The sequence below is a fragment of the Pezoporus occidentalis genome, unplaced genomic scaffold (assembly GCF_034315485.1).
Source record: "Pezoporus occidentalis ecotype Australia unplaced genomic scaffold, CSIRO_AGI_Poc_V1 ctg38, whole genome shotgun sequence".
Taxonomy (NCBI): Eukaryota; Metazoa; Chordata; class Aves; order Psittaciformes; family Psittacidae; genus Pezoporus; species Pezoporus occidentalis.
This window is the reverse complement of record NW_026915702.1, coordinates 5565853-5584383: the sequence shown is the minus strand read 5'-3', so window position 1 is coordinate 5584383 and position 18531 is coordinate 5565853. Positions and strand designations below refer to the sequence as shown.

The 18531-nt window shown below is 37.3% G+C and overlaps 1 protein-coding gene across 15 annotated transcripts in view; it reads right to left on the bottom strand.

Moving 5' to 3' along the window:
- The window catches only part of MAGI2 (membrane associated guanylate kinase, WW and PDZ domain containing 2), a 747917-nt gene that overhangs the window by 508278 nt on the left and 221108 nt on the right, over nucleotides 1–18531 (bottom strand). For all 15 annotated transcript variants that reach the window (XM_062631997.1, XM_062631996.1, XM_062631998.1 and 12 more), the window contains exon 2: nucleotides 6559–6675. In XM_062631997.1, the coding sequence (XP_062487981.1) occupies nucleotides 6559–6675 (117 nt within the window). The remainder of the gene's footprint in view (nucleotides 1–6558; nucleotides 6676–18531) is intronic.

The window sequence follows — 18531 nt, the reverse complement described above, 5'->3', positions numbered from 1 at the left end:
TACAAAGATGCATAAGCCAATCTCTTTTAATCAGGTATTCCCAGCAACTTCAGAGAAAAAGGTCAGTGTATCTTGAGCATTTCCAGGAGCTAATCAGGAATATTAAATGTAGCAGTGGAAAAGAAAGCAAGGTCTACAGGCAGCAGTTTAACCACCAGTCCACCTCATGCAAATCAACTCAGACACAATCTCTACTGTAGGTTCATTTGTTAACAGTTCTTTGCCTTTTGAGGCTATCAGTTATTTGAAGCAGTGACCTCCTCCTCATCTTCTAGCACACATAGCTGTGCTGCACATAGCACAGCGGGGCCCTCATTTCATGTAGTTACATGATTTTGCCTGAAATACAAAAAAGGCTGAATGTGCTTGCCAATGATTCTGCTTGAAATCCACCTCGGAAGCGTGCTCTAGTAGATACACTTTTCCTTAGAGCTCTGCATCGCTCTATTCTGAGCCGAAGTCAAGCGTAAGCAATAACTAATGCTATCTGAAAGAACAGAGTAGTCATTAAAGTTAGCTACTGTTATTTTCAGTGATGTGGACATTTCTTGCCAGTATGGTGTATTAAGCAGAGGTTATTTTATCCTAACAATAGTTCCATACAATGTCAGTTAAAAGATCTGCCAGTTTGACAATATCTGGACCTTCTAATTTGTTTAAGAACAAAGTTGTGCACTGAATTTCCACTTTTGAAAGATATTTTTGACAATGAACAAACTTACAAGAAAATCACATGAAACCATGGGCAAGTCTGTTTCACACACTCCCCTCCCAGAGCATTCAACGCTCTTGGCTATGTACTTCTTAGAAGAGGAACAAAGTATTTCACAAACAAAATCTGAAAGGCCTTGTATTCGTCCAAATATAGATTAGTCAAATATATTTCACATTCTTATTCAGAGCAGCTCAACTACACACGCACAGCTTCTGAGTTGGGTTATTACCCACCTGACTTCTGTAACTCTTTCTTCAGCTTGAAAGCCAGAAACCATAGATGAAAATCTGGCTATGTAACTGGGATTTCCTTCAGTATTTACTCATTATTATCACTCTCTTCTCATAGTGACTAATATAAAAAGGCATTAGAAATAATGGAAACTATGCTAACCCCTATTAGCTCCAACCCCAGAGAGGAGGGATACCGGTGGAAAGCCTAATCAAACTACAATATACATACACCTTATTACTTCTAATTAGTACCCATGAAGAAGACTCTGAATGACAATGGCTTCCTAATGTAATATACTTCTCTGCCAGAGGGAAAGACCATGTTTGTTTTGCAGATGGCGACTTCTCCAGGGCTGAAAGTGTGGACTGAATTCCTGTGCCTGAGTGCCCTCACCATCTTGCATCATTTCCTACTTCAAGTAGAAACATATTTTGTTGACTTCACTGTCTCAAAATATATAAGCCACTGACACTAGCTTTGCCATATATGACAAATAAAATCAAGTCCAGCCAAAAAAAAACAAACAAAACAAAAGCATTGCATAAGCTTTCTCTTCTGGAAAAGGACTAGACAATAAACACAAGCACCTTGTAATCTAGAACATCTCAACAGTACACAGACAATAATGCAGCATGTAGGTTAAATTTATTTATACATTGACCAAATTATACTAAAATAGAATAAAACCACATTTGAAAATGTGGCTTTTGTTTAAAGTCACTTAAAATGACCCAAGAATCTAATCATTCATAGAAGATGCATTAAAAAAATTAAGTCACAGCAGAAATGAAGGATATTATTAAGTGTTCATAGGTTTCATATTTAGAGTTCAGCGTGTAAACTATAACCTAACACAGAGCAATCATAATGTCAATAAGCAAACATAGCAAAAGGAGGAATCATTATCACTGTTTGGTATGTGGGAAACTGCTGCACATTACAACTGCATTTCTTGCTCCTGGTCACTTACATATGCATGTGGCTATCACAAACTGACCCTTTTTCCTATGTTGCTCACAAATATCTTAAATAAACCCTCCTTCCTCCAAGACTTCTGTGTTAATAGCAATACTGCATTATCCAGTGCAGTAAGCCTGAGACACAGAGTCCTCTCCAGTCTTTCATCATAATTTTCTTTTTCTAAATGCAAAGAGTAGAAACGAAACTTTCTCATTCCCATTATTCTTTTTTTACTTTGCTGGTTTGGGGTTTGTTTGTTTGTTTTTTTTTTAATTATAATTTCACATTATTACTGTAGAGGATACATTTCTGGGCTGCATCCTCCACTGTTGTAAATCAGTGAGTGGCATAGAGTAATTCACTGAAGCTACTGTCAATGTGGGGTTATATCCCAGAAGACAGCAATGAGAATCTCTTTAAATTAATAGATGACGATTTACTTTTATGAATCAGCTTGTCATTGTTTGACATTTTACAGTGCTGTTTAATCACTGTATCTTCCACTATCATTTCATATTCCCTGTCTGGGAAGGAAACATACAGACTATTTTCAAACACAGCTGCTGTTTTGCCAGCTCTTAAAGAAATGGAACTTGAAGTTGCTTGGTAGAATATATCAAAGGAGACAGGTCTGACAATGACTGTCACTACCAAAACCGCTTTCTTGTTGCATACACTCCTCAAAGCTTTATTCCTGTGATGACACAGAGCTCTCTCTCCTCACTTTAGTGAAGACTGGAAAGCTGCTTGCCCACATGGCAACTGCAGTTTGCCGCCAGCACTACCAAGCACAGGGCGCAGCATGATGAAGTTGTTGTCTGCCTAGAACATTCAGAGTCCTACATGTGTTTCATGGCCTTTCTCCAGATCCCTGGACTTGGACAGGGAGGGTCAGATAACGCTTACCTGTGTTTAACAACTACTGCTCCGTACCACGGCTATTCTTCTGTGTTCTAGGACAACTTCAATGGTTTACTGCTCCTAAATAACTTCAGGAATAAATTTAGGGTATGAAAACTATGCTAAAATGCCCCAGAATAGACAAAGGGGAAGAAAATGCACAAGAAAAAACTGTGTCTTCTGAACTTGGAAAATTACGAACCATTCTTCCCCCCAGAACTGTCTTTTGTCATTGTTTGTTTCCTCCGAGATGCTCAGAGTATTTGTCACCTTTATTACTTTTGGTTTCCCAACACCTGAAGTCCAATCCTCCTGCTTGCATTAAAACCAGAGCTGTGTCCTGATAGAAGACCACTGCCCAGTCTTCCTTCTCCAGAATGCGCATTTTCTTTTATATCATTTGCAATACTGTATCTTTAAAAAAGTTTCAGTTTCTTGACCTTGTCTGGTGACAGCTTTATTGCTGTTCTAACTCAGCTTCAAATTAACAGAACTTTTTCTTCTTTTTCTTGTTTATGTATCACTTCCATTACTGCTGTCACACAGCTCTGGGGACACAGCTAGTTAACGACTGCATCTCAACTACTGCAAACACAATCGCACATTCTGCCCTGGGATATATGCATGTAATTCCTGTTGACAATGCAGGGAAAATCAATTTCACATGGCACTGAAAACTGCAACCACTTATGGAAGGCAGCATTTGACTCTGAGGGTTACACGGTCATTTCTGATTTGGTAGAGAGTGGCAGTGCATTAGTAAAAATAGAGAAGTGTAAGGATCACAAACCAAACCAATTCACCACATCCACTGAGGCCACAGTTTCTGAGGGTAGAATTGATCCATTACCCTCATATCATGAGATTCTGGCCCATCCATCCTTAGGTGCACACAGGGATGTCCTGTATATTGTACAATTCAAATTCTTTTACAGTAAGTACTGACTTATCTGTTCTAGCTGCATTTGGCTTATCCTGATTTAAAACAGGTACGGACTTAGTTCTCTGCTTCCTATTTTCAGAGAGTATAGTCACTCATTTAATATAAGTGAAAGATGTCTTAGTTTGACCTGGAAGGCTGAGAAACCAGTGATCGTAGCCCCTGCACTACTAGGGCCAGTGTTGTCAGTCCGAACAGAGAGGAAAGAACAGTAAAAACTCAGGGTCAAGGACTTTCTTATAAAGGTTCTCCTGGATTCACTGACAATTATACCTCTATAACTGAGGAAAGATTGTAGGTGCATTTTTAAAGGGAAAACGTTGCCACTTATTGTTCAGATTTCTTTTTCTCTTTGTGTTACAACCTTGTCATTGGAATTAAAGGCTATGTTGCCTCTAGTTGGCTTTTTCTCTTTATTCTTCTGCACAAGAATTTGACCAAATTGAGTGCTGCTTTTGCTTTGCTGGCACCCAGCACAAGATTTGTAGTAAGTATATGTTTAGTCTGTATTCATTAAGTGAACTTGGAGGCAATGGTATTGTCAGTTAAATATTAGTGCTGCATAGCAGTAATCTCCCTACCAGTTCTAAAATACAGTGTTTGGACACTTAACCATTACATTTAGCCTATGTACAGAGCTTCAAGTAAATTCAGGATTCAAAACTCAGTTAAATTATATAAAAAAAAGAAAATTGGTGAAAACTGTTTTCCTCCTAAACATGAATGCTGAAGATAGAATAAAATTGAATTAAAAAAGATTGACATTATGATTTAGGGGAAATCTGGGTTGCAGTCTATACGATGATGTCCTTTTCATTTACCTGATTATGGAAACTTCTTTAGCTAACCACATAACTCCCCTCTCTTCATTTGTTCATTTCTTTATTTTAAAGCACCCATGTTTCAGAAGGGCTACTTTCATAGAATGTTCAAGAAAATTTCAAAGAAAATGTGCCACTTGTGCACTACTTTGCTCTATCCTTTTTTACCACCTCTATTGAAAAGTCTTCCACTCTATTCAAAATCAGGTCTGCTTACCTAGCAATTTGGCAGCTGTCATTTGCAACACTATTATTTTTGAAAATCACAGAATCATAGAATAGTTTGGTTTGGAAGGGACCTTCAAAGGCCATCTAGTCTATCCCCCTGCAATGAGCAAGGGTTCTTAGTTAAAGATGCTCATTATGTAATATGATAATGACCTATGAATCTAACCAGACAGAGAAGATGGAGAAGTCACAGCAGAAAGGAAAGGCAGTATTAAGTGTTTATAGGTTTCAAATTGAGGTCTTTGTGGTTGTACTGCTACTTTTTGAAGGAGTACTTTTGGCTTCTGAGTACTGCATTTCACTTGAGAAATAACAACCCTTTATTATTGCCTTGATTAAAGCCAAAACAAACGTCAAAACTACTCATCATGCCCATAGTGACATCAGACAGTATCTGTTACACACATGCAGTAGTTGCAGTATTGCTGTGTTTTCCTTTTTAATCTGATCTCCATCATTAACAAGCAGGGGCTGGGACTATAATAATCTATAGACTAAATATAGTTTCTAATCTTTATATACTAAAGATCCTCCCAAACATCCTAAGAAGTGGTACTTAATCTTGAAACATATTTGTACTTGCATTTGCACTTCAGCTGTGATGTTTCTCAGTACCTTCAGACAAACCTAATTCATCATAAATCTCACATGAATGTAATAGTTTTGACTTTCTGCATACAGGTATTGTTTTTAATGTTTTTCTCCACCTTCCTTTCTAATCAGGGACAAATGGAACTCCTGAAATTAAAACTCTATTTATCTTCAAGCAAAGGGAAATAGGAAAAGGGAAATGTGCATCTTTTTTTGGTGGAGCTTTTCGAGGCTCCATTCTTTAATGTAATGAAAGAAAAAACATACATTAGCATTCAAAATAACATAGCTTTCAAAGAGCATCCACTCATTACCATACAAATAGCAAAGTTACTTACTCAGTGTACCTTCCTCTGTCATTCCAGTGTCAAATCTGCAAGTTCTGAGATGCACCCTTTTTTTGCCAAAACCAGAAGGCCCATTTTTTGTCTACTAAGCAATAATTTTTATGAGGGAAGAATAATAGAACTTCATTCCGTTTTAAGTGCTATATTGTCCATCAGACAAGTAAATCTGTTCTGAAAGGCATGGCCCTAAGAGGAGGGCATGGCTTAGGTTACTTTGCTTAATTTCATGCCCACTGCAGGCACAGATGAATAATGTCAATAACTGCAAAAATTATTCTAGAGATTTCAGAATATTTTAAATTACAAACTATTGACTTATGCAACCACAAAAGAACACATATGGAAGAGAATATGAACTTTCATTGCCATGCCTGCTGCACCTAAACAACCAGTTTTCCTAGTTTGCATTTCCTCTGTTGCCCTATTGCATTCCAAACCCCACAGTACTATTATGAAACGTATAATACGGTGAAATACAAGCAAATCAAGCTCTCTCTGCTGGCCATCAATTTAATCAGCCCAGGTCTTTTGACTTTGCGCTTTCTAAAACTGCAGGAGAAAAAGATTATAATTCTAGAGCCACAGTTTACGAGAGCCACAACACTGAAAATACTATGTGCTTTCAGAAATTAATTCAGCATTACACAGCTCAGTTTCTCAGCAGTAATGTGGAAGACATGAACCAAGCCAGAACTCTATTTACAGGTAGACTGCTTCATCTACAGTCTATTCCTTCATGCCTTATGGATGGCCTCAGCAGCATTAATTCAGACAGTCTGTTGCCACTAAGAAGAAAGATTTGTTCATCTCCACCTTACTCACATGGCACTGTGCGGAGGTAGAGATTGTCTCTTATAATCTGCTGGAGCTCATGGTCTACCGAACCTTTCTGGAACCGCAAATTGAGGTAGTGACGAAGGTCCTTATCAACAATGCCTCCTGTCAAGGAAAAGACAAATGAAAGCATGATTTAAAAATGCATTGCTTTGACGGAAGCAATGCATCACTTGTAAAGTCTCAGTGGCTCATTTTCCTTCATGTTTCTGTTTCAATGGATGACAGAAGCACAAAGAGGTTTTGGTTAAGGCATACAGTTGGTAGTATTATTTAGAGTTGATAATTGTAAAGGTTAAAAACAGTTAAAGTCAATTGGATAACTCTGTACAGCTCAGAAAATACATATAGGATTATAGAAAAAGGTGTCATTTTTATGCACAAAACTGGACCACATTGTTATTCTATACCTACCTACATATATATCTAAATGATACATTATTGGCTATTATGTTCCTTATGACCTTGTACCAGTTTCCCACCTGCTTAATAGCCAAAAAAATATTGGTGTAAAACATCTCTGTAATGCCTGGTGTTTTCAGTCCAAGTGTAACCAGAAGAAACTACAGCTATACTTAATGGTCATATAAATACGATACAATGTTTTGTTATTTATTTCAAAGCACTCACATCTGAAAAAAGATACTACAGCAAACAAGGGAACATATTTTACTTCCACCACTGAAAACAGCTACTTGTAATACAGCATCTCAGCATAACACTGCAAACATGGAAAAAAAGAAACCCTGGTTTTGCCACTTTTACTGTAACTTTAGGAAAAAAATGGTATTATAACTTTAGGTCAACTCAAATTGAAGTATGGTTTAGCCACTGGTGTATCATGTTCCACTATTAAAGGCATACTTATAAATCTAACCCAACACGATTAATTAACATTTCCCGACATAGACCCTCTACATTTCTTTTAACCTTGAGTATAGATCACATTTATAATTATAGGAAAAGAGTCTATAAATAACTCCATTTATTCCTTCTCTGAAATTCTGACATAAGAAAAATATATAAAATCATTACTACACTGAGTGATGACAGGTATTCCTGAGATGAAAAACTGCAAGGACATAGATCCCTAACTTGTTGCTTCATGCATTCAACCCTAAAACATTTTTTCAAATGGCATTTGCTATTGAACCCTCTGTTAAAAGTCTTATTGACTTATATATAAAGATTTTCCTGTAAAAAGGGACAAATAACATTCCTACATAATTATTTGAAAGTCACTGAAGAGCACAAATGAGTATAAATTAAAATATATTTCTCCTTACAGCTATTCCTATTTATCTTCCATTTACAAGTCCATAATTTTATTATTGTTGCTGTTTGTCAATAACTTTAAAACCTTTCATTCCAGGCTTATAAAAAGCTTCTAAATAATTTCTCTCATCTTTAGCTAAAGGCAAAAAACAAGCAGACTTTCATAATAAAAGGGAAAAGAAAAAAATCCCAACTCATAACAGACACAAAGAAATACCTGTGTGCCCAGTTCCTTCAGGCTGAGAACCTCCATACAGATCTCTGTTCTTCCAGGATCCCAGCTGATCCCATACTATAGTATGACTAACACTGTCTCTAGCAAGGGTCTCTGTTTGCAGACCAGACCATGCCTACTCCAGCTAATTTTTTACATACAGGAGGCTGCAGAGAGATGCTTGGCTCCTGATCAGAGTCAGCTGTTCTTTCTGATTGGCTGCAGAGAGTAAAGGTCCTGCAGCTTTTGCTCTTCTTGCTCTAATATACAAAACATGCCCAGTGATGCAGATGCTTTCCGGCAGCCTGAGAAAATGCCAGATCAAGAACAACAGCTGTAGCCTGCCCACTGACATAAACCTGAATCAGTCAACTTATGACATAAGTAAGTTTAGGACCCTACACAGATTTCTGACCCTCAAAGTGCATTTTTTATTTATAGCCTTTTGCTTCAAACACAGCTGTTTACTTCACCATGTGCTAACAAATGCACCAAAATCTCCTAAACACTTCATCAACTGATCACCTGATATTTTTGTCAAATTGCGTATTCCAAGCTGGAGTATAAAGACTGCATATTACAACAGAAGATACCTACAGCCTTGTATCTGTTACAGATTCAAAAGCAGAAGTTTGTAACAGAAATAACACCTGTATATGGTGCAGAGGAAAAAAAAATCCCAGCTTCCAAGGACATGGTAAACACTTTTTTTTAATGAATATCTGAGTATATAATGTAGCACTAGCTAAAGTCTATTTTAAAGAGCAGTCAGATGAACTGCAGGCAGCACATGCATAATAGACAGATTTTCTTCTTCAAAAGTCATTCTGTTTTCTGACCCATATGATGTTTTTCAATTCTTTGGGCACGTGTTGCCTTTGTTTTTGAATCCTGGTATAATAACGGATTTTATATTTGGAAAGTGTAAAAAATAAAAAAGCTCAAGAGTTCTCAAGACCAGGTACAATGTTTTTAATTCATCCTTCAACTGTCATCCTTCTGCTTTTCTCCTCTGAAAGGTTTCTTGTTTTACCTCCCGCTTGTCAAAAGCATAACTGACTCCAGATGTGCTGTTCAGGTATTTTTAATACTTGAGCTTTTGAGCAGCCTGATCCTTTTAATGCAAGCAGAACATCTTGAGTGTGCTTGTACGGGGCTGTAAGACTTTTTGCAAGAAACTATAGTGATTCGCAAGTATGTGAGGCAGCCTTGATTTAGTAGCAGTGAATTAGATCTTGTGTTGCAGACCACATAAATCATGAATAACATCAGTAATGATAACAGGACTATGTCATCCAAAGGGCTGAAATAAAGAGACAAAAAATGTGATCATTTTGTTTACATTGGAGGGAAAGAAGAGACTTAGTATCATTGTAAGTTCATAAAAAAGAAGCAATAGAGAAAATCTGCTCTTACAGGCAGTAACAATATTCCATTAGTGGTCCCATCCAACCCAGTTAGACAAGCAACTAACCTGGTTTCTGTAAATTTCGACTTTCCTTTATTTTCTCTTTTCACAGTATGCTGAAAACCACTGAGACGCTGAAAAATTCCTTACATGAACCTAACCCTCCAGCTTTCTATTATTCCCAGCCAACACACAGCGGAGAAGCTTGGAATGATGCTCAAGGACTGCCAGTGCCTGCCTCAAAGCACCACCAGCCTCACTGCAGCTGCACAGTGGCTCATGAGGAGCAGTTCAGAGAGAAGGATCTCACGAAGGCTACATCCTGCTCACCGTGCATGACAGCGAAAGGAAGAGCTGTTGTGTGTCAGAGGTATTACATAGCGCAAGCTTTAGAAACCCAACCCAGAGACCATAACTGAAGATGTTATTCGGCCACTGCCAAGGGAGGAGGCTGACAACTGTGTGATAGAGCATGCACTGGCCTGCAGCCATGCTGGGATGTTTTTTTCCTCTTTTCCCTGGCTCGAGGCCTATATTCTGTTTCAGTTTCATTTCACTCCAATGAATCCCACTGCTTTGCTAGCCGGGAAATACAGGACGTGAATTAAATACTTCAGTAATGATCTCTTGCATAATGTATGTCTGGTTTAGGTACAGCTACCAATCACAATGGCAAACTCATAACCATGACTGAATTTGATTCCAGAGATTATAAAATTAGACACACTTGGTTGAACTAAAAAATGCTATGTTTACATGTTATGTTTATGAATTCAATGAGCTAAATATATCTTTTTACAGTGTTTTAATGAATTTCTATCAAGTTTCCTTCCCTTTATAAAATCTAGCTGAAAATTCCAATCAGAAAAGAAATACAATAAAGGCCACACACACAAAAGGGCACTGAATCTCTTGTTGCTCATTAAAAGATTCAAAACTGAAGAAGGTAATTGCCATTTCTGAGAAAATGACAGGGATGAGGGTTTACAATTTTCTGTGGCCCTAAATATTGTAACTGTTATTTTGTGGCTTCCTATTTGGTAACCCACTAATGCTGCAGCTGGAGTCCACTCTTGTGTTCTATTTTTCAGTGAAGGACCAGTTGTAAACATGAGCATCCCTTTTGCTGTTCCTGCAGTGTTAATTCTAAATAATTTATTTCTCTACCCTTAACCACAATTTTTGTAACTTCTCAACAAACATTTCTGAATATTCACCCATTAGTATTTTCTCATCTTGTATCACGACCTTCCAGTGAACTGACTTCCCAAAACCTGGTGGGGTAAATTATTTGTTTTTTTAACAGCATAATCAATTCCATCTCAGCCAAAAATAATTTGCCTTCAATATTTTACTTCTGGGATTAAAATTCAAAAATATTTTAGTTTCCCTGGTTTCTATAAAAATTCCTCACTAAAAATATCTATGAGCAAGCAAGACTCTTGCATCTAAATTTGCATCTGTACATGACCTGTGTTTGAGGAAAATAAAGGAAGTATCTTAGGATCTGTACCCTGTGAAAGCAGACAAGCTCATACACATTTAGTGTAAACTACCTCCCCTCTTCTACTGCCCTACTTGCATCAATCTGTGCCTCTTCTTGTTTTCAACAAGCTCCCACTGTAAATTTAAGACATATATTTCCTAAGTCAAATACCTTGGCTGACCAGGCTTCCATCAGCTTCAGTAGGACCATTCTACTGGAGAGTCTCATCCTAAATATCTACTCAGGTGCTACGTGGAGCTTTATATTAATACTATGATATGTCTCCATGGATATTTGACAACAGCTCAAGTTTCTTCTGCACCTCTTCAGGAGAAGACATGCAGTTTGGTGCATGCTGGACTAACATCATCACAGATGATCTAACTCAATCAGTAGCTAAAATGACAGCCTGAATTCTTTAAACCAGATATCAGGAATTATCTAACTTATTAGTTCTTTTCTGTAATGATGAGATAAAAAAGTCTTTTGCCTATGAAAGTGGCTGAGGTAATTATTTCTTTTCAAGTCTCTCCAGGATATATCAAGAAAATCATAGCCATCATAAAAAAAAAAAGGTGTGTACTTGGTTTAACTGGTAATTTCTGACTATTTTTTAATGGTCCAGTAAGAGTCGGAATACCTGAAATTATTATATGCAACCCCTCCCAGTCCTCCCCATCAGTTCAGTGATACCATGCTCACTTACCAGTAAAAATCTCTATTATTTTTTCTTTCTGGCACGTACAACCTAACCTGAGGTGATCTGTAATTCCCTTCCTCCAGTCCTGCTCTTCAGACCCACACAGCTCTAGGCTGGTATATGCACAGAAATCAGCAACACAAGCATTGAGCAGCTACAAGACAGCCTGTGTCAATGAGGGCTCCAAAACACTCCTGCCAACGTACAATTTTCACAGTGAGCTCCCTAAAGTAATTGAGAAGATTTTAAGTGTAAGAAATTTTCACCACCACATCCTCTCTTCTCTCAAACTTTCTTCAGATGGTTCTCTCAGGACAAGAACACCAAACTTCTTTTCCCCCCACAAGTCCACTGATATTTTATTGTGATAAACTTCAAAAAGTTATCGTTAAGAAAGCATTAATTAAAGAGGATTTGATTATTACCTTTACTCACATGAATCGCTAATATTTGTGGTATAAAATACTTTATAAACAAATGAAGTATTTCTTACCTTTGTGCTTGATTAACAAAGATGTCTAAAGATGTCATGCATTTAACAGTTCTGAACCAGTATGAGATGATTTGCTTTAACAGTTTAACTGGGTAGAGTAACCAGAAAAGCAACCTTTTAAGAGAGAATATGAAAATTCTCTCAAGTAATATCAAAACTCTCAGTTGGATTTTACAAGGATTCATTATTGGAATACAGCCTCCAGCTAAGCTATTACTTAAGGGAAATTATTCTCAACAAAGCTATCTAGTGCTCAGAGGAATATAATGATGGCATTTCACTAATCACTGTATATTGGGCATATTCAACCCTTGAAGTTCCTTCAGGCTTACATGTAAAATATGTAACACTGTAAGAGTAGTCTGAAAACAGTACAACAAAATGTCAGCACATTATAAAAAGCATGTTATTACATTCCAGGCATCGGCTGAAGATTACACATTTTGTTTTTAAAGCCTTTCTATGCCTTGATTAAATTCTGTGCATCTTCTTTGAACTTCTGCCTGCCTTACACCACTGCCTTCAGCCAAGTCTGCCATCAGACTTATCTGCAAAGTCTCAAACCATCAGGGCTGAGCTATTAGCACCATGGAACATGTGGTAAGATCAAGTGTGATAGAGAACTGAGAAGGAATTATGCAAGAAAATTAGTCTCCTCAGGAAGGAAATTAGTTTCTGTCATACTTGGGACTACTCCAGTAAATTCTATTTCAGGATCCTTTACTGGAGATCTAAACAAATTTCCAGAGTAAATGCTTTAGGAAAATGTACATCTTGGAGTTCTTACATGTGCCATATGTGATGAAAAACAATTGAAGACTTAGTTTATTGACAGGAAAATGACTTTGTGTTTTATAGCCTGTTATTTTGTAGTCTTTCCTTTTCTCTTTGCGTGCGGATTATACTACTAACTTTTTTGCTTACTGATCTTTTATATATTGATCCTGGTCAATCCTCAGACCAGGAGACAAGGTGAGATTTGCACACTTTGATCAATGGAGGAAACAGAGGAATCAATGGAAATGGATAAATCCTCACTGCCTAGTGACAACCTGGACTCAGTTCAGCACTGTTACACCTGCCCCCGTGGTACATTCTACTGGGGCAGCATGGCTAAGGACTATATCAACAGGACACTGTGCAGCAGCAACAGGATGAGACCGGCAACACTGGGGTTATGCAGATCCGTGGAATACTGTGACAGCATATCATGTCCTGGATTTATTTTCCTAATTTTGTGGCTAACCTTAAACCTCTGTTAAGTGTGCACTGTACTGGAAACAAAAAATGTGGTTTCTAAGGATACAGTGACACTGTGTCAGCAGGAGAGTCAGCTGAGCCAAACACATCTGCATTTTGTACCTTATCTCAGATTACTGAACTTCAGCTCTTATTGTAATAGTAGACTTCCAGTCCTCATGGCTACAGAAACAGTCTTACACAGTGAAGCCAGTTAAAGCACCTTCCAGAGCCTGCTGGTAGCCTGCAACATTGACTTTGAGACAGGCACTCCCAAATTATCCTCAAATACCTGCCATTTAACTACTAAACCCATTTTGTAGCTTTACTATTTAGAGGTACTTTGTTTTGCTCTCTTCACCTAACTGACCACCCAGCAGAGTTCTTGGCTGGAAATTCTGGGAAACATCATGATTTAACTGGTTGGTAAAAAAAAAGTCAAACTGTACTTCAGGTAACAGAGAGGACAGTTTGGTCTCTTTCAGAATACTTGTGTTTTATTCTGTGTTGTAGTTGATACATGCATAAACATAGTAAAAATGAGGTTTGAATACTGCTGCTGTTTCTTTACAAAGCCTGACTGGAAATGAACTGTCTTTTCAAACCTCTGGTTTTGGATGTCACTAAAGCTAATTATGAAATAGTTTTTTGTAGGTGCCTCCAGTATATAACTGATCTGACTGATAACTTACACACAAACATTCATGACTGCTACTGAGATATTTAAAAGTCTGTGAAGGTCCTGCAAGACTTATCTACAAGGGAAATAACTACCTTTACGAACATTTTTGACAAAAACTAAATTGTAAGGGACTGTAGATTTACTTACAATGTAAGAATGTCAAAAATCACACCCAGCCTGTGCAAGTTGCACAGAGCCCAGCAACAGCTGCAAGGATAGAATTTTTCTCTTGAAATTTGAACATATTTACAGAAGTTTTACTTCAAATACTACCTGGCATTCAGATGCTCCTACTCACAGAAATCTCCTTTTCTTTGGTCAAAGGGTACCACAACAGAGCTAGAAACTTGGTAAGGCCAATGTTTGTTATGTGACGTAACTCCCAGACACAGCTCCCAAAGAAAATGATAGAAAGGTCCCAAATAACTTCTATGAGAACAGTTGGAAAAGAGAAACATAGCATCTTACTGGCATTCTTCTAAAGACAAAACCTCTTTGAAAATTGATGGTATATAAAGATGAAAACTTACAGACTAAGTTTAAACAGAGATAGACTGTAGCATACTAAAAACATTTGGACAGAATAACACTGGTTTTAGCTTCAGAAAAAAACGTTTATATTACTATTTGGGCTAGATATATTGCAAGGAAGCTCTTTTGAATTCCAGGAAAATCCACATCAGCCACGAATGTCCAACAAACAAAAAGGGGGGAGGGGGAAGGTCATAAGTATGAATTTTATTGGTCAATTTAGTATTTTTAATTAATAATATATTTAATACTTAATAATTATTAAAAAATAATTTCATATTTAAAATATACCAAAACGCTTTTTGTGTACATATACTTGAAAAAAAAAAACAAACCAAACAAAAAACTAAGCCATGCTTCTGTGCTTGCTGCTTACTGACGTGCTCATTAGAAAAAAAAACACACCTACAAATAGACTTCTCTGAAAAGCTCAAATACAACATTAATCTCACCAACAATGGAGCTAACGTGGGGCTCATTCATTCTGGCGGGGTACAAATTATGCCTCAGTGCATCAGTTTAGTTCTCTGTGCTGGAAGTGTGAGTCATCTAACACTGAAACTCTGCAACCTCTCTTGGGGTCATCTGATGCTCAGCAAATGTAATGCATAGAACAACTGCAAGAAGGGGATGTTCAGACAGAGTTCCTCAGGAGCCAACCACACACATCTTACTTGTACCCAAAGTCACCTCTGCTCTCCACATCCAGAGCCTCTACAGTCCTCTCTTGCACTCTCCTTTGGGCTGCCTGCTCCTAAAACTCTGTGCTGATAACTACCTAGATAGGTTGTCAGTTTTCAAGAAGAATCTGTTACAAGTTTTACTTTTAAAGGAAAAATAGAACTTACAATAATATGTTCAAAATTGTCTTACTGTGGACAAATACTGTGCTTGCTTTGCAATAGGTAAAACCAACTCCTTTTAAAAGTAGACAGCAATTGCCCCTCACCTTTAATGGAAAAGTTACTATTCTGTTTAATTCTCTTTTTCTATGAATACTGCAATATTGACTGCTTATCTACTAGGGACATAAATGTCCTTTTTCTCTAATATTGTTTTAGCTTTATCTTCTTTGTGAAAGACAACTGTGATGGAAATCTGAGGTTTGACATGTATTTGAATAAAGTATGAAAGACTGAATCGGAATAGTGGCATAGTTTTTACAGACTTGAATTATTTGAAAGGTATTTTACTTAAATCTTAGCTGCACAATTTTAATTGCTTGAGATACTTATTTTCCTTCCTTCTGGAAATAATATTGCCATATTAATGGGCTGTGAATTATGTGCTGACATTTTGTAAAAAGAGAAAGATTAAGCTGGGCAAAAAAAAAAAAAACCAGTAATACACAATTTATGAGGGAAGCAAGCTCACAGAGACTACCACTGTATAAGTTCTAATAATAGTTACAAAATACGATTTAGGTTGGTATCTGAATCATGGGAGCCCAGTTTTTTAAAGTCTGCAACATCTCAGTCTGAACCCATAATGTACTGTGAAAAATCATTACCATAATACATTATCATCTGGTTTCTAATAGTTTGTTGTATAAACAGCAGAACGCCATTTTGCAGACTTTTTACTCGTGAACATTATCAATTACAAACTTGCAATAGATAAACTTTGGAAGCAGAGTTCATAACATTATTGCTAATCTCTGAGATTGAATTACATACATGTTATCAAATGCACATCCTTCACCCAAAAAACTTTTTTCCTGAATCAAGTGTCATGGCATTCATACCAGTCAAAGGAAGAGGAGGTGGTTTACAGTTATTTTTCAGTAATGGGAAATTAAGACAACACAAAACATGCAAGTAAGACAGAGGTTGAGAAGGTGTCCTCCAGCTTTATACACAACATACTACTCAAGACAATTACGTGACATAGTCCTCTCTGTTTCATTTCTTTGTGATGTTGCTTTCAGCTTGAAGTCCATAGTGATGTCATCCTGCAGCTATCACACTAGTTAACCTGGGCTGTACGCAGTTAGTAACTGAGCAGAGAATTTCTCTGCACATGAAATCAAAGTGAAAGTCATGGTGGAAACTGAGCAAGTGATGCTCTTCTCTCTAAGCCAGATGCAGGCAAATGCCTCAGCATTTTGAGGTCCTTGTAGGATACTGCCTAAGTGCGATACATGCTACATGCTAAGAAACCTGCATTTCAGTGAAGAAAGAAGAGGCGATGAAGCCTGTGGAGTGTTTGGAACAGAAGCTGCAATACTAATTGAACAGGTCATTGTTATGCTTAAAAGAAATCAATCAAGAAGTAACTGGACCAGCAGTGGACATAGAATTTCAAGCTTTACAAGAAGATTGCACTGTTAATCGCACTGAAAGTCCAGCAGACATATTTCTAAGGTTATATATAATTCAGGTTTTCATTTTGCACTGGCTTGGAAATTAGGGCGCTTAATCAAAGTTTTCTTTCTCTGCCTGGGGAGGGACATTCTCTTTAAGGAAACCAAGAAAGTTAAATATTATATAGTTGACTACCAGGAAAAGAAAATTCTGATAAAATGTATGGAAAACGTTGGAAGTAGTGAACAATTTCACAGTAAAACTGAACTTTTAAATAGCCAGATATAGCTAGAAAAATCTGTAACAAAATGAGCAATTACTGTTTAAAATGACAGTGTAACAAGGCATAAGTAATCCTATTTTCTTTCTTGAAGACATCTAAAACATCATCATTCTTTGTTCGTGCAGTCTATACAGTGATTAATAATCTTACAAGAATAATTACTAATTAATACTAAGAATTAAAAGACTGACATAGAGAATAAATTTTAGTTTGGGAGAGAACAGTGAAGCTACAAATAAGTGAAGGGTTTTGCTGGGTTCAATGTAGCGCTGAAAAACATCCTAAGTTGTCAGTGAAGCATCTTTTATTGACAAACTTATTAGCTATTGTAGCACAACAGCATGACAGATAGTACCTGTTACCATAATATAAAACCCACTCAAAGCATCTTCTGGCACCATTCATCACACTAGGCAAGCTTTGAAGGTGTACAGTAAAAGTACAATAAAAGCAGTGTAAATTTGGGTAAAAGACTGAGTCATACTTCAACATGAAAAAAAAAATGAAGGAGTTGAGGTCTCAGTATCCCTGTGCAGCACCAGGGTTTGCTGCAGAGCATCTCCAGAATAATTTTGACATTTTTCTCTACTTATGCATTAATTAGATTCAGCAATATTTATCATAAAATAACTCAGCTATGGGTACCAGAAATTTTAGACTCTGAACCATTATCCTTAACAATCTGTCTCTGTCAAGCTTTTTGCCAAGTCAAAGGAAGAACTAATGTGCCCATCAGAGCCTGGGCGCTCTGGCTGCTGCAATGTGATGGGGCAGACATCCTCTCTAATTCTGCCTCTGATTCACTCTCAATCAGGGTGCAATTCCTACAGCCTCTCCACACATAAAAAGAGAAGCTAGCAGGATAAAATTCAAGCAAACAAATAACTAAACACCAAATACAACAGATTTGTAGATGACCAAGCAAATTATTTCCATGTACTTACTGCTGACAGTTTTTTCCATGCAGTGACAATACCCTCTAGGCAGAGACACAAACTGTATGAACTCACATCTCTCTACCTCAGATCCCCAGCATGCGAAGACAAGGTAGTTTCAAATTAGCTTGTCCTCAAAAAGCTATGAAAATTGGTTTGATTTTTTTATATCAAAAACCTAACATCTGTGTCATGTCACTCAATACACACTTCCAAACTACTGTATGTTGCTAAGCCTGCCTGATAAAGCAATGTCTTCAGGCAACCAAAGGTACCTTTTGTGCAGTGTGGTACTTTAGCCTGAAAGACAGCACTCGGTCTTGGAGCACTGAACCAGCTGCTCAGTGCATGAAGAAGCTGTTATATTCCGGGAAAGCCTCAGTTGGTTAGGCGAGTCCCCTTGCGTTGATTT